The sequence below is a fragment of the Mustela putorius genome, unplaced genomic scaffold (assembly GCF_011764305.1).
Source record: "Mustela putorius furo isolate JIRA1106 unplaced genomic scaffold, ASM1176430v1.1 tig00537227_pilon_pilon_pilon, whole genome shotgun sequence".
Lineage (NCBI taxonomy): Eukaryota > Metazoa > Chordata > Mammalia > Carnivora > Mustelidae > Mustela > Mustela putorius.
In genome coordinates, this window is record NW_025422368.1 from 12,428,538 (window position 1) to 12,449,750 (window position 21,213).

Below are 21,213 nucleotides of genomic sequence, written 5' to 3' on the forward strand. Positions count from 1 at the left end.
TAAAGGAATTGAATCCTGGAATCAGAATATTTAAGGAAAAGAAAAACAAGAGTGAGAAAAAAAAGTTACAAAAGGGGTGCCTGAGTGGCTCAGTGGGTTAAAGCCTTTGGCTTCAGCTCGGGTCGTGATCCCAGGAGAGCTGCATATCAGGCTCTCTGCTTGGCAGGGAGCCTGCTTCCTCCTCTCTCTCTCTGCCTGCCTCTCTGACTGCTTGTGATCTCTGTCTGTCAAATAAATAAATAAAATCCTAAAAAAAAAAATTATTAAAAAACAAAAGAATAGACATGGTAATGGAAGTTTCAGGGTGCACTGGGGTCACTACTGGAGTGTACTGGAGTGTCTACTCTGTATCTTAAAAAAAAAAAAAAGAAAAAGAAAGGAAAAACAAGAGTGTAGGGAAAGAAACAGTTATCAGTACTTTCTTAGTCTTTCTAGAGTGGGTAACAAATAAAATCACTGTCCATAATTAGGGAATTAGACTACCAGAGATGACACCTAAGGTTTCGTTTTAGCTTATGTACAATATCTAAATGGCAAAAATAAGAGTTCAAGGTGGCCTCATTTAGGAAACTTAAGAAAATAATTGTTGTGTTCAAGCAGTTTTTAACATTTGTGCAATGGCATAATACATATTATAGGATTCACCAGATAGATGTACTGCTATTTCCACTTTTAATATAACTTTTATCTCTTCTGGGGTAGCTCCTTAGATATTATCAATATAGGCCACTAAAGATAACACCAGAATTCAAGTGAAAGATAATAGAAATGGAAAGAGGATGGGGGTGGATAATGAAACGGTATAGTAATAACAAGCATGATTTTTAAGGTTTCCTAATGCCACAGAAATACACATTTTGGCTAAATGCCACTGGCCAGCTGGAAGGGATCAGGAAATGAGTGGAATGTCCTAATGGTCCCAGTTAGATTTTTAACTAACTCGTGATTTGGATGGCTCACTCATGAAGAACTGTTTACATAGACTGCTTGGTGAGGGGTAGTTGTGCTGGGCTTACTGCCTACTCTGCTTTGTTTTTTTAAAGAATACTTTTAAGGACCCCTAAAAAGGGCATTAGATCACAGATCTTGTTAAGACTTCAAACAGAGATTAACAAAGGCATAATCTGTAAATGGTTCGATTATGGATATATTGTCAATGACCTTTCTTGGAATTAAAATTACAGGCCTGGGAAAAAATGAAACTCCACTACTCCCTCATACTCTAAATTTTCTCTTTCAATTAGAAGTTTCTAAAGAAATCTCAATTTGAAAAGAGCTCTCACCTTTTATTTCAAATTGACCCTTCTCTTAGTCTTATAGATGATATTGTTCAAGACTCCTATATCGCGAGAATGGTTAGGAGTTTCAGGATTATTTTAGTAGAAAACATTGAGTTCTTTCACTTGGAAAATGTGATTTTTTTATGAGGTCCTTTTGATATTTAAGTACTCTATTTTATCACAATGAGAATTAATCTCAAAGCAAATATTCTGTAAGATACTAAAGTATTCAGTTTATTTGGATAGTATACTTGAACATATCAAAAGTTACAAAGCCTAAAATAAGCAAGCAACAAGTCAATAAAATCAAACTCAGAATTCTAACATTTTCACATGGGATCACTGACTATGAAATGCAAAAATACTATAAATGTTTTAGTGGAATGATCCCTAACCTAATAAATTACACTAGTGTGACCAAAACAAACGATCACATATTATAGAAAACAAAAGAACATGAGCTGTTCTCCAGGACTGCTTTTTCAAAGCTTGAAAAATTAACTGACCCATCAATTTTGGGGAGAAAAAGAGAAGTATGAATTAGGAGGCTCTACATGTAGATTTTAAAAATTCTAATTAAAATATCTTAGACTATTTTAGATGTTTACTTGACATTGGAAATGTGGTCAACTATCATAAAGTATTTCTCTTCATCACAAAAAACCCATATATTAAGGATTTACACAATCCAGGAAAAACAAGAAACAAAAAAACCCTAGAAACATTTTTGCCTGAGCAAGTAATTTTCTAAAAAGGCTCTCCAAAATCTTGACTAGAGGTGTCATACTCTGCAATGAAATGCTTGAGTTCTTCAACACACCGCTCACCTATTTCATGTAAATTCTGTCTCAATGCAAACTGTATAGACTTTTCTAATGAAGGATCTTTTTCAATCAGCATTTTCACAACCATCCCGAAAGTTTCACAGTCTTGTCGGTAAACCTAGAAAGGCAAAATACATTGTGGTTAGCTAAGAGTAAAACTAATTAGCCAAACACTGAGCTGATTCAGTTAGCAAAATGATGATGCTGAAGTCTAAAAGTGAGATATAATAATCCAATCGAACCTCCCTCACCCTTGAGTAGTCACTACTATCAAAGGCTATGTAAGTCTCTATTTCTGAGATTTGCTGACAACAAGAATGAGTGGAAAAACACCGATATACTACATCATTGACTATAATAAGTTAGGCATCGCATTTGTCAAGTATCAGGCAGTGTACTACAAGGACATCAGACTAGGAAAGAACTAAGAACAAAGGCTTGCTAGGTAAGGCACTTTCATGGCTTTATTTGCTTGTTTGGAAGAAAAAGGGTTTCTGAGCCCCTAACTTTAGATTCTTTGTTTGAATCATGAATCATGACAAATTAAAAATTCTGCTCAGTATACAACAAACAAAAGACTAAAAGTGTCTATCCGGGGGGGGGGGGAACCTTTTAAAGTTATATTTAACCACAATTAAAGTCACCAAGGCAGAGTTAAGATCAAAACAATGTTATATACACACGTTCACTTATGTGTATGGATACACACACACACACATACGTATATACATGGATACATGTATGTGTATGCACGTGTGTGTGTGTGTGTGTATTTTACTTCAATATGTATATATAATCTTTATCGGTGGAAATTAGATATTATTTTCTGTCCAAAAATTGCTGAGTTTTCTCCCCATTTAATATCATTTCCTTGATTTGTAATCACAACATGCAGTTTAGATTTCTACACTATTTTTCATACCCTTAATGCATGTATTTAAAGAAAAATTAGAGCTAAGTATCCATAAAAAAGTGAAATACAAATTATCTGATTGAAAGGAACTATTACATGAATTTTAATTTTTTTGAAATTTAACAAAAACAATTACTATAACATGTTTATTCCCTGAAAAGTGATTTACTCATTTTTTTAAAAGATTTTATTTATTTGACAGACAGAGATCACAAGTAGGCAGAGAGGCAGACAGAGAGAGAGGAAGGGAAGCAGGCTCTCTGCTGAGCAGAGAGCCTGATGGGGCTTGATCCCAGGACCCTGGGATCATAACCTAAGCCGAACGAAGGCAGAGGCTTTAACCCACTGAGCCACCCAGGCACCCCTGACTTATTCATTCTTAAGAACTTCAGAAAGAAGTGAACTGAGACACTGCTTGGCTTATGAGTTTTTATTCCTCCAATGATCACTACTAGTTGTTGTGGTAGTTGCTGCTGTTATTTTTTAAGTGTCTGCAATATTTTTTTAATCCCTTAACAATAGCTATTTCAAGAAGAATATTTAATTTTGACTTGCAGTACTAGGTTGCTAAATTGTTCTAAATTCATTTTCTGGCTCTTAAAAACCATTTCACAAGTCCCAAAGAAATTAACAGAATAAATTCTTCAATTAACACAGAAAGTGAAATATGTAAAACCTTAGCTGCTTTCTCCATCTCAGCCCCTGCTCCCACATGTTTGGTGTGATGAGATTTAATCATATTAGCCATTAAGTTTAATTCTCAGCTATCTAAAACCAACCATTTATTCCAGTTTATCCAAAGGTTTACATGGTACAGAACTGATACTCTAACAAATTAACTTAAAAAACAGTATACCATTCACATATTACATATGATGTCAAGACAACAGAGCACATTGACTGGTTTAAAAAACACATAAGTTTTTTCATAAAACTTCATAAAAATCACATAAGTCAAGCCAATGCAATCCCCATGGGGGAAAGTCAGAACCATGATGCTTCAGTCCTAGTGGAGGTAAATTCCTTACCAAACCAGTCAGCCCACATAATAACAGCATTCTAACACCAACCACAGGCCTCAGCAGACCACTTTGTGGGTGGCCTAAATTTTATAGGCTTCTTTTTAACAGATGTAGTATAGGAGGATAATATTACACTGTGAATTAACCTGCAAATTCTTTAATGTAAATCTGCTGTTTTACCTAAACTGTAACTCTTCATTTAGCATATTTACTGAACGTAAATGTGCTACAGATTTGCATATCAAAGGTACAAACACATTAAAATGTGCTCATACATTTATTTAAACTGTAAACTACTGTCCTCTGGAGACAAACTAATATAAGCATTTAAGGATTGTGTGGATTGTGTTTTATTTTTTAATTCTAAGTCCTTTTTGAATTATTCATTGTAACAGACAAATGTTTGTACATTAGTTGACCAGAACAACCAGAACTGCCCACAGCAACATAATTCTCTCTGAAGGGGTAAATTTTCTAAAAGACTGTTTAAAATATACTGGTTGGGCATTAGACAGGAAATAATTAGTTTTTTGTTGAAGGAAGAACCTCACCCTCCAACATTTTATAAATAAAATTCACAACTGTCAGAAACCTATTTCCGAAATCTGTTCCACAGTAAACTCAATCCCAAACAGGAAGGGTGTAGTTATCTGTAGGAGAGCTTGTTTGCTTATGGTCCCTAGCTGGAAATGCATTAATAATCTTCAGATCTGATATCTACAGGCCACACAGGAAGGTTTTTTTGTTGTTGCTTTTTCCCCTCATTGAACCTCATCAAAATGGGAAGCAGGTTAAAGTATGGGTGGGGTTTACACAAACTGCATAGAAATGATAGTTAAATTTGCCAGGAAAATGAAAACACTACCTAAATGTGGTTTCACACAATACTTTATTAGAGTGGCCTGCAATAATAGTTAAATAGTTAAATAGTTAAATTCTCACAAGTATTTCTAGGAATAAAGGCATATGATAAAATAAAACTATCAAGGCTTTTTACTATTAATTATCTTCTTCAGGGACTGGAAAAAGAGCATCTACCAAGTTTGTTCTATCTAAAATTGCTCACAATGACATAAAACTCCTTTAAAATGTATTCTATTTAATCCTTACCTCTGTGCCCACAAAAAGAGAAACCAAAAATTAAGGCAGTGTAAGTTGTTACAGGAGAAATTCATTTCAGACAAATCTTTCTCCTGAACACAGGTGGAAAAAAAAAAAAAAAACTTCAACACAATTAAGCAAATCCAAGAATGTATAGAAAGAATTATGCACCACAACCAAACTGGATTATCCCCGGAATGCAAGGCTTGTTCGACATCTGAATATTTATTAATTTAATCCAACACATAAGCTAGAAAAGAAAAATCACAGGATCATAAGAATAGATGCAGAAGGGGCGCCTGGGTGGCTCAGTGGGTTAAGCCGCTGCCTTTGGCTCAGGTCATGATCTCAGGGTCCTGGGATCGAGTCCCGCATCGGGCTCTCTGCTCAGCAGGGAGCCTGCTTCCCTCTCTCTCTCTCTGCCTGCCTCTCCATCTACTTGTGATTTCTCTCTGTCAAATAAATAAATAAAATCTTAAAAAAAAAAAAAAAAGAATAGATGCAGAAAAAGCATTTGACAAAATACATAACAAACTGATTCATGACAAAAACTGTTTACAAACTAAGAATAAAGGGTAACTTCCTCAACTTAATAAAGAAAATCTACAAAAACCCTAAAAAGCTAACATTACCTGGTGGAAAAGTAAATGTTTTCTTCCTAAGTTAAGGAACAAGACAAGAATGTCCCCTTTTACCATTCCTATTCAACACTGTACTGGAAATCCTAGTTAATACAGTAAGACAAGAAAAGAAAATGAAAAATAAATCAATTAGAAAAAAGAAATACAACTGTTCACAGATGACATGATTGTGTGGAATGTCCCCAAACTGACAAAAAACCTACTGCAACTACTGAGTGATTATAGCATGGTAACAAGAGTCAAGGTTTATATACAAAAGTCAACTGCTTTCCTTTTTACCAGCAATGAAATGAGGAAAACTATGAAACACTAAGCAAATAAACCAAAAAAGACATAAACACATATATTCTATGTTCCTGATTGGAAGACTCAATATTGCTATGATATCAGTTCTTCCCAGACTGACCTATAAATTCAACACAATCCCAACAGAACAGAAATCCCAGCAAATAATTTTGAGGATATTGATAAACTGACTCGAAAGTTCACACGGAAAAGCAAAAGACCCAGAAGAGATAACATAATACTGACAAAAAAACCAACAAAGTCATAGGACTGACACTACTGGACTTACTATAAAATCAGAGTAATCAAAACTGTAAGGCATTGTCAAAAGAAGACAAGTACATCAATGGCACAGAATAGCCTGAAATAGATTCATACAGATATAATCAACTGATCTAACAAAGAAGCAAAGGTGATTTAATAAGGACAGTGTTCAATAATAGTGCTGAAGCAACTGGATAATCTAGATACAAATCTTATACCTTCCACAGAAATTAACTCAAAATGGATCACAGAGCTAAATGTAAAATGTAAAATGTAAAACTATACTTATAGAAGATAAAAGAAGAAAAAAAATCTAGATTACAATAATACCAAAAGCATGTTTCAGGGAAAAAATTTGTTAAGTTGTTTTGCATTAATAAAAACTTCTGCTCTGTGAAAGACACTATTAAGAGGATGAACAAACTACAGACTGGGAAAACAATTTTGTAAAAATATATATTCAACAAAGTACTGTTACCCAAAATATATAAGGAATTCTTAAAACTCAAAAATAAGAAAGCAACTTGATTTTAAAATGGGCAAAAAATGGAACAGAATAGAAAACCTAGAAATGGACCCTCAACTCTATGGTCAACTAATCTTCGACAGAGCAGGAAAGGATATCCAATGGGAAAAAGACAGTCTCTTCAACAAATGGTGTTGGGAAAACTGGAAAGCCACATGCAGAAGAATGAAACTGGACCATTTCCTTACATCACACATAAAAACAGACTCAAAATGGATGAAAGATCTAAATGTGAGACAGGAATCCATCAAAATCCTTGAGAACACAGGCAGCAACCTCTACAACCTCAGCTACAGCAATTTCTTGCTAGATGCGTCTCAAAAGGCAAGGGACTAGAGGATATTATGCTGAGTGAAATAAGTCAGAGAAAGACAATTATCATATAATCTAATATGAAAAATTTGAGAGGCAGGGTGGGGCGCTGTGGGGGTAGGGAAGGAAAAAATGAAACAAGATGGGATCAGGAGGTAGACAAACCATAAGAGATTCTTAATCTCACAAAACAAACTGAAGGCTGCTGGGTGAGCATAGGGAGAAGGTGGCTGGGTGATGGACATTGGGGAGGATATGTGCTATGGTGAGTGCTGTGAAGTGTGTAAGTCTGATGATTCACAGACCTGTACCCCTGGGACAAATAAACGCATTGTATGTTAATGAAAATAATTTTTTAAAGAAGGCAAGGGAAACAAAGGCAAAAATGAGCTACTGGGACTTCATCAAGATCAAAAGCTTTTGCAGAGCAAAGGAAACAGTCAACAATACCAAAGACAACCAATAGAATGGGAGAAGATATTTGCAAATGATGGGTCCGATAAAGGGCTAGTATCCAAAATCTATAAAGAACTTAACAAACTCAACACTGAAAGAACAAATGATCCAATCAAGAAATGGGCAGAAGACATAAATAGACATTTCTGCAAAGAAGTCATTCAAATGGCTAACAGACACATGAAAAAATGCTCAACATCACTCGGCATCAGGGAATACGAATCAAAACCACAATGAGATACCACCTCACACCAGTAAGAATGACTAAAATTAACAAGTCAGGAAATGACAGATGTTGGAGAGGATGCAGAGAAAGTGAAATCCTTCCACACTGTTGGTGGGAATGCAAGCTGGTACAGCCATTCTGGAAAACAGCATGGGGGTTCCTCAAATTAGCTGAAAATAGATCTACCCTACGACCCAGGAATTGCACCACTGGGCATTTACCCCAAAGATTCAAATACAGTGATGCAAAGGGGCACATGTACCCCAATGTTTACAGCAACAATGTCCACAACAGCCAAACTATGGAAAGAGCCCAGATACTCATCAACAGATGAATGGATAAATAAGATATAGTATATATGTACAATGGAATATTACACAGGTATGAAAAATGAAATCTTGCCATTTGCAGCAATGGGGCTAGACTAGAGGGGATTATGCTAAGCAAAATAAGTCAATTAGAGAAAGACAATTATCATATGATCTCAGTGATATGTGGAATTTAAGAAAGAAGGCAGAGGAACATAGGGGAAGAGAGGAAAAAAATGAAACAAGATAAAACCAGAGAGGGAGACAAACAGTAAGAGACTTTTTTTTTTTTTTTAAGATTTGTATTTATTTATGACAGACAGAAATAGCGAGAGAGGGAACACAAGCATGGGGAAGCTGGAGAGGGAGAAGCAGGCTCCCTGCTAAGCAGGGTTGATTCCAGGATGCTGGGATCAAGACCTGAGCCAAAGGCAGACACTTAATGACACAGGCGCCCCCCAAAAAGAGACTCTTAATCTTGAGAAACAAACTGAGGTTTGCTGGAGGGAAGCGGAACGAGGGGATGGGGTAAGTGGGTGACAGACATCAGGGAAGGTATGTGTTGTAATGAACACTGGGTATTATATAAAACTGATGAATCACAGACCTGTACCCCTGAAACAAATAATACATTACATATTAAATTAAAAAAATAATAAAAAATTTTTAAGTGGGCAAAAATTTTGAATAGATACCTCACCAAAAAAGATATCTGGATGGCAAATAGGCACATGAAAAGACTTCAATATCATATGTCATTAGGATACTGAAAATTAAAACAATGTGATAAGATACCAGTACACATTTACCAGAATGGTTAAAATCCAAAATGCTGACAACCCCAATTTCTGGTAGGAATGTGAAGCAACAGAAGTCTCATTCATTGCTGGTGGGAATGCAAAATGATACTGGCCACCTTGGTAGACAGTTTAGTGGTGTCTTACAAAGCTAAACATGGTGCCTGAGCATATGACCCAGCAATGGTGCTCCTAGGTATTTACCTCAATGAGTTGAAAACTGTGTTCATGCAAAAGCTGCACATAAATGTTTACAGCAGCTTTATGCATAATTACTCCAAATTGGAAGCATGCAAGATGTCTTTTAGTAGATGAATGGATAAACTGTGGGACATTCATATACTAGAATAATTTTTGGTTATAAAAAGAAATGAGCTAGCAAAGCCACAAAAAAGAAGAATCTTAAATGGTTATTGCTAAGTGAAAGAAGCCAGTCTGAAAAAGCCACCCAATGCCTGATTCCTACTGCATGACATCTGGAAACTGGCAAAACTATAGGGACAGTAAAAAGATCAGTGGCTGATAATAGAGTAGGGATAAATAGGTGTCCAGAGCCCCTTTAGGGTGGTGAAACTATTCTGTATGATATTGCATGATATGTTACATAATATACTTTTCATTTGTGAAAGTTCATAGAACTATATGACAGAAAGAGTGATCCCTAAATTATGGAGTGTAGTTAATAAAACTGTATCAATACTGGCTCATCGATCCTAACAAATGTATTACAGCAAAAATGCTAATGAGAGGAGAAACTCAACAGAGAGAAGGAGTATATGGGAACTTTCTTAAAAATTTTCTATAAACCAGGGCGCCTGGGTGGCTCAGTGGGTTAAAGCCTCTGCCTTCGGCTCAGTCATGATCCCAGGGTCCTGGGATCGAGTCCCGCATCGGGCTCTCTGCTCAGCAGGGAGCCTGCTTCCTCCTCTCTCTGCCTACTTGTGATCTCTGTCAAATAAATAAATAAATAAATAATCTAAAAAAAATTCTATAAACCTAAAACTGCTATAATAAATTTTATTTATTATATATAAATATATATATATTTATATATATAATATATTTATAAATATATAATATAAATTAATATATTATATTATATATAAATATAAATTATATAAAACAGGGTAGAAAAGTTACCCTCTCTGCCTCAGTATCAGGTCCTATAGACCTGACTATGCTATTATAATGATTAAATGAGGTAATAAAAAGCACTCATATTAGGGCCTACTACTATAAGGGAAGCATTTAATTTATGTTAAAGTCAAGTGGATGATGAAAAGAAAAGAAACAACTGTTCTGTCTAGAGAAGGGAGTATTAGAAAATGGTACTAAACCAATTCTTTAAACATGTTAAGTTCACTCTGGTAAAATATGGAAGAAGAAAAGAAAACAGCATTTTGGGGAAATTTAATTGGCTTGGCATAGCTAGAGTATAGAATGTTACTCATTCTCAAAGCAGATCATGAAAAGCTTTTTTAAAGGGAGTTTAGACCTCACCCTATAAATCAGCAATTAGCAAATGGGGACAGAGCTACAAGGAGGAATTGAATCATTTGGATGTATCAGGGAGAGAAAATGGCTGAGATTCAACATTAAGGTCTCCTGAGGGCTAAGATAATGAATGTCACATGATGTGTTAAAGAAAAGTAAGATTAACGGCTTTGCAAGTAATTAAGAAGCAATATAGGGACGCCTGGGTAGCTCAGTTGGTTAAGTGTCCACGTTGGATTTGGGTCATGATTCTAGGATCCTGGGAATGAGCCCAGAGTCAGGCTCCCTGCTCAGCGGGGAGCCTGCTTTTCCCCTTCTCTCTCTCCTCTGCTCATGCTCTCTTTTTCTCTCAAATAAATAATTTTTTTTTTAAAAAAGCAATACAGATGTAATAATGTGAAGAATGATGGGTGGGAGTCTTTAAAATTTTTATTTAATTCAAGAGGGAGGATATTGGGAATGAGAGTTAAGTTCAACTCCTAGTATGTAATTGAGGTACCTGTCAACAGGAAGCATATTACTGAGTCTGGACTTTGGAAGGAAAAAAGAAACAGAGAAGGAAAGGAGGGATGGAGGAGGGAGGAATACTAGGAAGTACAAAGGATGGGGGAAAGAGAATTCTTAACAACTTTAGCACTGACGCCAACTGAGACCATGGGAGTTCCTTTAAATAAGGAGTAAAGAGGTGCCTGAGTGGCTCAGTGGGTTAAGCCTCTGCTTTCGGCTGAGTTCATGGTCCCAGGGTCCTGGGATTGAGCCCTGCATTGGGATCTCTGCTCACCAGGGAGCCTGATTCCCCCTCTCCATCCCTCTCTGCTGGCCTCTCTGCCTACTTGTGATCTTTATCTCTATCTCTATCTCTCTCTCTCTGTGTTAAACAAATAAATAAAATCTTTAAAAAAAAAAAAAAGAGTAAGTTCTTTCTAGCCCCAGTGTCTGATAGAAAGCAGATACTCAGTAAATGTTGAATAAATAGTTCAAGTCCGCTCTGAGAACAAAAGACAGCCAGAGTAGATACCTGAAAGGACCAGTATCAACCAAAGAAGAGACAATAAAGAAGACTGAAAACTAGAAGAGTGAAGGCACAGGTGCCAAGAAAAACATCTATAAAAGAAGAATGCAATCAAATGTCAGAGAAAAATCAAAGGAGCTGAGAAACAAAGCATACTGATCAGACGGGGAAACTCGGGGGTTGGCTGGGTAGCTGCAAGAGCGGTTTACTGGCATGGTGGAGATTATACTGCTGTGCTGTCCGACACAGTGGCCACTAGCCATATTTCACTATTTAAATTTTAATCAAAAAGGAAAATTCGGTTCCTAAGTTCCTATCCCTTATTTAAAAATGCTAGTGGCTATCATCCTGGACAGTGGAAATATAGAAAATTTCCACAACACAGAAAATTCTACTAAGCAGTGTTTGTTTAGAGAATTGAGTAGTGGGAAAAAGGTAAAGATGTACTGCTAAGTGTTGACCTGGTAAATTAAATAATATATATTTGAAATTATTTTACCATTAAAGTATATATAAAAGCTTACCACTTTTAAAGGAGCATTGTGAAATATAATAATTAGTATCTGTTAAATGTTCTACAATCTTTTGATGAAATGTGTATAAAGATGTAAGTTAAAAAAAGATGTAAGTTAAAAAAAGAAACTCCAATTGAGGCTTAGTATACAAGGAAACATTCATAATGTCTAATGTGTTGACGAGGTCAGGAAAAAAGTAACAGCATACTGATGTTAAATACTGGAGACAAATTTAAACCCTTTAATTTGGCTCTGTAGTAACGCAGAAGGTGTCAAAACTATTGTAATCTATGTTGCTGCTTGTGCTATATTAATAGAAAAAGATATCGCTGAGACTTCCTCCTCAAAGCTGCAGCCCCACTGGCTCTTAAAAGCACAGCAACTGAAAAGAACACTGCTGGTTGCTAAGAAATGCATTATGAGGGCGCCTGGGTGGCTCAGTGGGTTAAGCCGCTGCCTTCGGCTCAGGTCATGATCTCAGGGTCCTGGGATCGAGTCCCGCATCGGGCTCTCTGCTCAGCAGGGAGCCTGCTTCCCCCTCTCTCTCTGCCTGCCTCTCCATCTACTTGTGATTTCTCTCTGTCAAATACATAAATAAAATCTTAAAAAAAAAAAAAAAAAAAAAAAAAAAAAAAAAAAAAAAGAAATGCATTATGAACACGGATTAGATTTCAACCACCTACATTCAAAATGTAGGTACAATTATTAGAGCCACATAAAAGTTACTCCAAAAATTATTGATAAAGTGGAATAATGCTACAAACTCTTAGCAATCAATGTTTGTAAAATTCTCATCCATAATTAAAATTTATAATTATAATCAATTTATAAATTCACAGGACTCAAAAGTTAATACTTAAATAATATTTTGCCATTTCCAGCTCATAATACACTAAATAAAAAAAAATAAATGAAGTAATTCCAGAGTCTATACAATCTTTCACTAGTCCCAAAACCAGATCTCACAGAGACTAAATATAGGAACTAGAGAAATCTCAACAGTGAGTGAAAAAAGCTGCAAAGGAACTATGTACACCATATGCCATTTACGTACGTTTTAAAAAGTTTATGTAGTTTAGGGATATATACATATATACTAAAAAACAGAAAAACATATATAAGAATGACAACTCTAAGAAGGGAAGAAGCCAGCAGGGATCTGAGAGAGGCTTTATATCTGTAATGTCTGATTCTTTTAAATAGAGAAAAAAGTCACAACTCTACTTAATGACATGTGTGCTGATGTATTTAGGAATGAAGTATATTAAGATTTGCAACATACTTTGACGTGCATCAAAAAATAAGATGAATTACTGGATGACTACAGGAATGGACAGGTAAGTGACAAAGCAAGTAAAATAAAATGTTAATTATAGATATAAGTGACAAGGGTATGGGTGTGCACTATTTAATTCCTAATATTTAAAAATTTTCATAGTAAAATGTCAAGAGGAAAAGAGATCTAAGGCAAAATAGGCCCAATGGTAGGTATATGGTTCTGATCATCTCAGCTTATAAATGAAGGATCTGTTTTGCTTGTACCCTGGATGATGAGCTTTGCATCTTCTCAAGGTGGGTTGAGAATTACATATATTAATGAATCTGTAAATGCAGATATAAATTTAAAATCCAGGTAGCTGTGCCTGCCAGCCAACTAGAACTCACTTACTATATCTGCAAGGCACTGGATTTGGTCAATAATATAGCACATTCTGCTCAAAGAAATCAGATTCTAGTAAAAAGAGTAATACATTATAGAAACCATAAAGCAAAATACAGTAAATACCATAAGAGAAATACAAAGTATAGTAATTCCAAAGGAAAGATCATAATGGGCAGAGAGAGGGAGGATTAAATGCACTCAGACAGTGCTGGTATTCCAGACAACCTGTTAGCTTGGAAATAAAACAGCACAGTATGCTTTAAGTAATCATCATCATCATCATCATCATCATCATCATGGAATATAAAGAAGTTTTAGAAAAGATGGCTGATGGATACACCGGAATCAAAATGGAGCTAGAAATGAACAGGTGGACTTAAGGTTTACCTTATCCTTGGACTTAAAACAACTTATATTACACTCTAGACATTTTTTTCCTTACATATCAGACAATACACCACTGAAGACTGTGGATTAGAGGAAAACAATGTATTCATTATGCAATATCACCTTCAAATCTGATTCAATAGGCCAGGAAAAGTAATTTTGTGTTCAATGTCAGTGACTGGCTTGAGAAAAAACTGCCAGCATTCAACAAATATAAAAAGGCTAATGAGGATAAAAGGCAAATACATTATAAAATAGGTTTAAAAATTCTATTTGCTGAGAAAATGGTTAACAATAAATATTTTGCAAAATGACAAAATCTTTCATTGTGGCTTTTAATATATTCATGTCTTGAATAAAAAAAAGTTTAAAAAAGGTGAAATTTCTTATGTATATATTAAGCTGATATTTTTACATATAGTTATTTGTTATAGTGGGTTAAATTAGCATAATGTATACTAATGTATACTATATGCTATAGTATATATTAATGTATACTAATGGGTATACAACTAAAAAAATTTTAAGAGTTAGGAGTGCCTGGGTGGCTCAGTGAGTTAAAGCCTCTGTCTTCAGCTCAGGTCATGATCCCAGAGTCCTGGGATTGAGCCCTGCATGGGGCTCTCTGCTCGGCGGGGAGTCTGCTTCCTTCTCTTTCTCTGCCTGCCTCTCTGCCTACTTGTGATTTCTGTCAAATAAATACATAAAATCTTAAAAAAAAAATCTAAGAGTTATCCAAAGAAAATCTATTCTAAGACTTTATTTATTTATTTGAGAGAGAGAAAGAAAATTAGAGCGAGAGAGCATGAGATGGGGAGGGTGCGAGGGAATAGCAGACTCCCTGCTGAGCAGGGAGCCCCATGTGGGACTCCATCCTGGGACTCCAGGATCATGACCTGAGCCAAAGGCAGTCGTTTAACCAGCTAGGCCACCCAGCTGGTTAAATTTATTTTAATTAAGATTAATAAAATTTATTTTAATTAAGATTACTTCCAAATAAATCTTTTTAAAAATTAATGATGATTTTTAATTGCCTGTGAGTTAGTCCAGTCCTCAAATGATTTAACATTAATAATCAAAAAAGTACAATGTCCTGACAATAGAAAAGGTCATGTTTTAGATTTGATTAAGGCTGAAAGAAAGCAAACAAGTAGCAACAACTTCTTCCCTAAGTGAAACATCTTACAGTGGTTTGAGAGATGGAAGAGGAACAATTCCATCCATCCAGTTACCCTCCGACAGGAGAAGTCTGTCAGCAGGAGTGACTAAGCTAAGCTATTTCCAAACCCCCCCTTTACTTCCTCTCAGTTCATTTTTGGCAGAGGAGATTGGAGAGAATCCAATATTAAGAATGCTTTAACCTTGTGAATATATGGAAAAATGGCTCAGAGCCTAAAAGTACAGGGGTGCCTGGATGGTGCAGTCAGTTAAGCATCTGACCCTTGGTTTCAGCTCAGGTCATGATCTTGGGTCACGAGACTGAGCCCTCTGTCGGGCTCCATGCAGAGTCTGATTGGGACTCTCTCTCAAATAAATAAATCTTTAAAAATTTTTAAAAAGAAGAAGAATCTAAAAACATTAACAGTTACCGAGCCCAATCTTTAAATCCTCAGGGAGGGCTCACTATATAGGAAAAATACTAGGATGGAAAGGAATCCTAGGCAAAGGTCTCTATGACTAGAAATGGTTATGGGCTACAGTTCTAAAGGGTTTTTTGTTTGCTTAAACAAAACAGCATTTAGAAATTATTGGCATATCACAAACATTAAGTCACCGGTAACACTTTCATATGGCCTTTTACATTATTTTATGGATCAGGAATCCTCAAGTACTCTGGAATAACTATTTCCCCCAGGTTTTTAAAAAAGATTTTATTTATTTATTTGACAGAGAGAGCACAAACAGGGGGAGTAGCAGGCTTTTGCTGAGCAGACAGTCCAATGAAGGGCTCGACCCCAGGACCCTGGGAGTATGACCAGAGGCAAAGGCAGACACCTAAGCGACTGGGCCACCCAGGTGCCCCTAACTATCCCCTTTTTTATAAAAATACTGGAGTAGAGAGATTAAAGGGAGTTAGCTGTAAAAAGTACGATATTCACAGCTAGGTTTCGAATTTACCCTTTACCATACCATTGCCATAATTCAACAAAATTGTCTAAATACAAAATAGAAATAAAGCCACGACTGAGACTAAATTCTTGGCAAAGATAAATTAATCTGTTGGTTTTAAAGAAAGGTGTAAAGATAGTGGCTTGGAGAAGCCTGGAAGGTTGGTCACCATTATGAGAAATCGTGTGTGTGTGTGTGTGTGTGTCTATACTTCGTCTTTCCATTAGTGAAATCTGAAACTTGGACAATTTCCCCAATTTCAGGGATGCTACTAAGATAAATTCATAAAATATAAGCAAGTAACAGTTATATTTCTCAGGCTGAGGAAAGCACTAGTGTTCTGTAAGGTATTTTTGCTGTGGTTGGTGAAAGAGCAGCTCCTGTTTGACATGGGACTTGTCTGATGTATTCTGCAGGGAGGCTAGCTCTTCTTATTTTTTTTTTTTCCTCCCCAAATGACTCAGTGAACCAGGTACACTGACCTTATCATTCCATTTTTTCATTATTAAAATTCTACACTGAAAAATTGATTTTAGGGGAAATCACTTTACCTGCTATGAAATTTCTCCATGTTTCATGCTGAAAGTTGTGATTTCAGCATACATGTGCTGTTGTGCTTTTTTCCTTTTCTGTTTTCTGTGACGTGTACTAAAGGTTGGAAAAACTTTCATTTTTGTTAGAATCATGGTATTGTGAATTTTCAGCTCAAGATAAAGAAGTCCTTGTGAATGTAATAGTTTCGGAAGAATTTTTAAATGTTTGCCAGTCTCTTTTTAGTGAAGGGGATGGGAGTGGGGGTTGTTGAAAGGTTACCAAACCAAAAGGTGCCAGTGAAGGGGCAGGAAACCCAAATGGTGGGCAAGATTACTTCTAACTCCATAGATGGACAGCTTCTGCAGTTTCTGCTTAGCTGTCCCTTCTATCCTCACTCCTGTCCCGAGAAAGGTCTCTGATAGCTATGTTTATAGTATATGCCAAAGGAAGAAAACACACTTGTAAGAAGATAGAATTTAAGGGATGTTGATGATGTAGATGAATCCCCGGGTTTACTAGGTTATGAAACAGGTTTATCAAGTTGACAATGACAAGGAATATAGGAAAAGTGGATGTTGGTAGAGGTAGAGAAGGAGGCAGTGGGGAAAATGAAGAGAAATTAGAAAGGAAGAGAAATGCCCAATGGCCTTCCAATTCCAGGCTCGACACCTGGTTTCTACCTTTGCCCCAGGAGAAATTCTTAAAAACTTTCAATACTTTCCCTTTACTTGCTAAAGGTAGTTTGAGTGGGTTTTGTAACTTAAAACCAGAAAGAATTTTCTCCAGATACCTAGCATAATGGCCAGCTACATGGAAGAGAAGTTACCTGGCCTTCTGGGTTGCGGTGGCAAGCTGGGAGCACCAAAGGGCTGCACAATGACACCGACCCTGTAGTGAATCAGCTTGGCAGCAGTGCCAAATACTGGTAGGAATGCCAAGGTGATGCAACTGGAAACTTATCAAAGCTGCTTCAGAAGGCTTTAACCAACATAGTTAAATTGGGCTATACTTTTCCATGGTAAGAGCTAAATAACTACAAGTCCTTAGAGTTTCCACTAAAAATACAGCTTTTGTTATTCCTACTGAAAAATTTTAGCTCATCTGCAAGTGTAAGGAAGAAAATATTAGGGGCAACTGGGTGGCTCAGTGGATTAAGCCCCTGCCTTTGGCTCAGGTCTTATCTCAGGGTTCTCGGGTCAAGCCCTGCATCGGGCTCTCTGCTCAGCAGGGAGCCTGCTTCCCCCTCTCTCTCTGCCTGCCTCTTTGCCTACTTGTGATCTCTCTCTGTCAAATAAATAAAATTTAAAAAAATATATTATTGGTCTCATTAATCACACTTCTACTAAAGAGAAGCTTTTCAATTACATAACATTAAATACCACTACAAATGCTCCTAAAATGTGTTTTTTCTTTCCAGAAGAAAGGAATTATTCATAACTAACACAAATAGTACAGCTTCATTTTAAAAACAGGAACTTCAGTATCAGGTATACTAAAAGTGGGTTAAAATTAATTAATAATAAAAACAATTCATTATTTTACTTTTATCTCCAAAGGCATTATTTACAATGGGAAAAGTCCATATACCCCACTACTTATGAATGAAAATACCTATTTTCAAGGTCTGTCTGTAGGTATTTTCTAGTCTATATTTTTAATACTAAAATTTATACAGTATAATTAATTTTGATCTGTCCACTTGACATTATAAAAGAAACTAATGACTTCTCAAATGATACTGAAGTTCCTTCCAAGAATTAGAGACCTATTTATGACAACACTTATACAAAAATGAAGAGACCATGCTCGATCGTGATGTTGTCTTTGTCACATCAATCAGTTACACTGCTACTTATATTCTACTCAAGATAAGCACTAGATGTTGTTAGTCACTAAGTATGGTACTATTAAATTTTGGTAAATGGAGATATAAATCTGGTCCTCAGTGAGCCTTTTAGAAGACAGAATTTAGCTACAGCCAACAATTTGAGGCAGGAATCTAGTCAAATGAAAATTTTAAATAATGTTTATAGATAATTTTGGGTAAGCTGGTATTACTGAATATAACTAAATACTCTATTTATTTGAAAATCTGAGGGTAAAAATGATAGTACTATAACTATGAAACTCTACCAGTCTAATAAACTTCACCATACATATTTTAATATGTAGTACATTCATTAAAATTGTTTTATCTATCTATTTATTTTAAGATTTTATTTATTTGACAGAGAGAGATACAACGAGAGAGGGAACATAAGTAGTGGGAGAGGGAGAAGAAGAGGCAGACTCCCTGAGGAGCAGGGAGCCCAATGTGGGGCTCGATCCTGGGATGCTGGGATCCTTACCTGAGCTGAAGCAGACCCTTAACGACTGAGCCACCTACAGGCTCCTAAAATTGGTTTTTAAATTAATTATTTAAAAGCCTATGCTTTTAAATTAGACTTTTTTTTTTTTCTGGCAAAATGGCTAAGACTAGAATGATTGGTATATTTTAGGTAAGAATAAAAGGGAAAACCAGAAATGAAATCTTTGTTCAGATTAGCAGCAGTGAACATTGAATTAATTCAGATAAAGTAAGGGTCAAAAGGCTGACCACCTTACTGTAAGAGCCAAAAAACCCCAGCACACTGTGGTATCCCCTTTAACCTTACTTCATGCAAGACTACCATGTGCACATGCAGATACAACAGAAATTTTTCATATAAACACCTCCTGGAGAAATGCATTGAACCATTTCTCTTCTCAGATATTTTCAGTGTCCTATGTCAATAAAAAACATAAATATAAAAATGTGCTTCACTCTACAAGAGTTCAGTGCTTCATGTATTTTAAAAGTTCAGAGATTAATATTTATGGTTAAGACTTATTTCCTGAGAAAACACTAAATCATCTGTAAAAATTAAATCATTAATACTCTACTTCTAAAAGGGAATGCTCAATATGTTTTCAGAGGTACCAGAGTGCTGAAATCTGACTCTCTTGTGCACTTCCTTATTTCTTGCTATTTTACTTTTGCTATTTCTATAGTCACAACCTTAGCGTGGACCTAACCAGGCCCGTTATAACACTACAGAATTCCTAATTGTTTTTGTTTCTAGTCTTCTTGTTCTAAATGTACCTACTCACAGACACCATCATCCTACAGATGGAAATACCCTTCTCAGAATACTGCTGCTTTGGTTCCCAATACAATTCTTCAGGAAATCTTACCTACTAAATCTCATTATTCACCAAAATACCATCCACCTGTACCTTTTTCAGTATTTTACCTGCTTTCATATGCCATCTGCATTCCTTTGGTTGCTTTTCAAACTTAATTTATTCAAAATTTTAAGACATCTTTCAGAAAGTTTTTCCAGATCAATTTTCCAGAATTCTCCAAATATTTAAGAAATGTATGTTCCTTTCTGTCCTTCCTACCTCCTCCATTATATTGAAGGCAAATACAATTTATTTTGCTTCCTCTGTAATGGTCTCCCATTAAGTATTATGCTGGAAACAAAATGGATCTTAAATTATCTCTGTTAAAGCTTAAAATTCTATATTTTGGCCTTCGCTCAAATTTTAACTGTTTTGGGCATCCTCCAACTGATCACATTATGCAAATTCTTTGAGATTAGTAAATGTATCTGTTCACAAGGGCCATCAATAAATACTGTTCCTTGATCAAGTAAAGGTCAGAATTAAAATTTTAATTGATTTAGCGTTACAAGGAAGGTAAAATATAAGTTTTCTGAAATCAAGTAGGAAAGTTTACACTATAAAGTTGTTTTAAAATAGTAAAAAGCCTAAAAAGAGTACCTTGAAAGATACATAATTTTATTACTTCTAGATACACAGAGAGTCACCTCAATGTCTATTTAAAAGTATTTAAAATACAAAGGTCTTGGCTCCAGATTGTTTTTGACAAGTAAGACTTCCTTGTATAAAATTATACAAAGAATCTTGCTGATAGCTTCCTTAGCAAAATGTTTTTTTTGTAGTTTGCGCAAATGGATTGCCAATCCACTACACAGACCATATTTTGGTTAAAATACCCAATTCCTGTTGCATGGATTGACAACATTCTATTATTTTGTGAGAACCAAATCTAAGCAAATCATCTAAGATTCAGTCTAAAGCTTTTTTCCCTATCTGATAATCATAGTGTAGGAAGAAAATAAAATTCAATTTGAAATACCCTGCTTCACTGTACATTCATATAGCTTTCACTATTAAAATGAAACCCCAAAGGTGAAAAACAGTTTTTTTAAATGTCTACTGTACAGAGACAAATGTCTAAAAACTAGTGCTGTCTTTTGCAAAAAGCAAACCAAACATACCCCGCCCACCGTGTGTGTGCACGCGCACACACACACACACACACACACACACACCAAACCCAAAACCTAAAATAAAACCTGTCCAGAAAGGGTACCATTCAGGGTGACATTATTTAAGAAGTCAAAGAGACTGCATATTACTAAAATAAAGCAAGAATTAAAATGTAAACACATTATATTGTATGTAAAACAAAACAAAAATGTCCAGTTCTGCTTGTC

At 35.7% G+C, this 21,213-nt stretch overlaps 1 protein-coding gene across 9 annotated transcripts in view; it reads right to left on the bottom strand.

Annotated features, from left to right (window-relative positions):
- Positions 1-355: 355 nt before the first annotated feature.
- Positions 356-21,213, bottom strand: part of PPHLN1 (periphilin 1) — a 156,766-nt gene continuing 135,908 nt past the window's right edge. For all 9 annotated transcript variants that reach the window (XM_045073148.1, XM_004765554.3, XM_004765556.3 and 6 more), the window contains one exon: positions 356-2,222. In XM_045073148.1, coding sequence (XP_044929083.1) covers positions 2,028-2,222 — 195 coding nt within the window. In that variant the 3' untranslated portion in view covers positions 356-2,027. The remainder of the gene's footprint in view (positions 2,223-21,213) is intronic.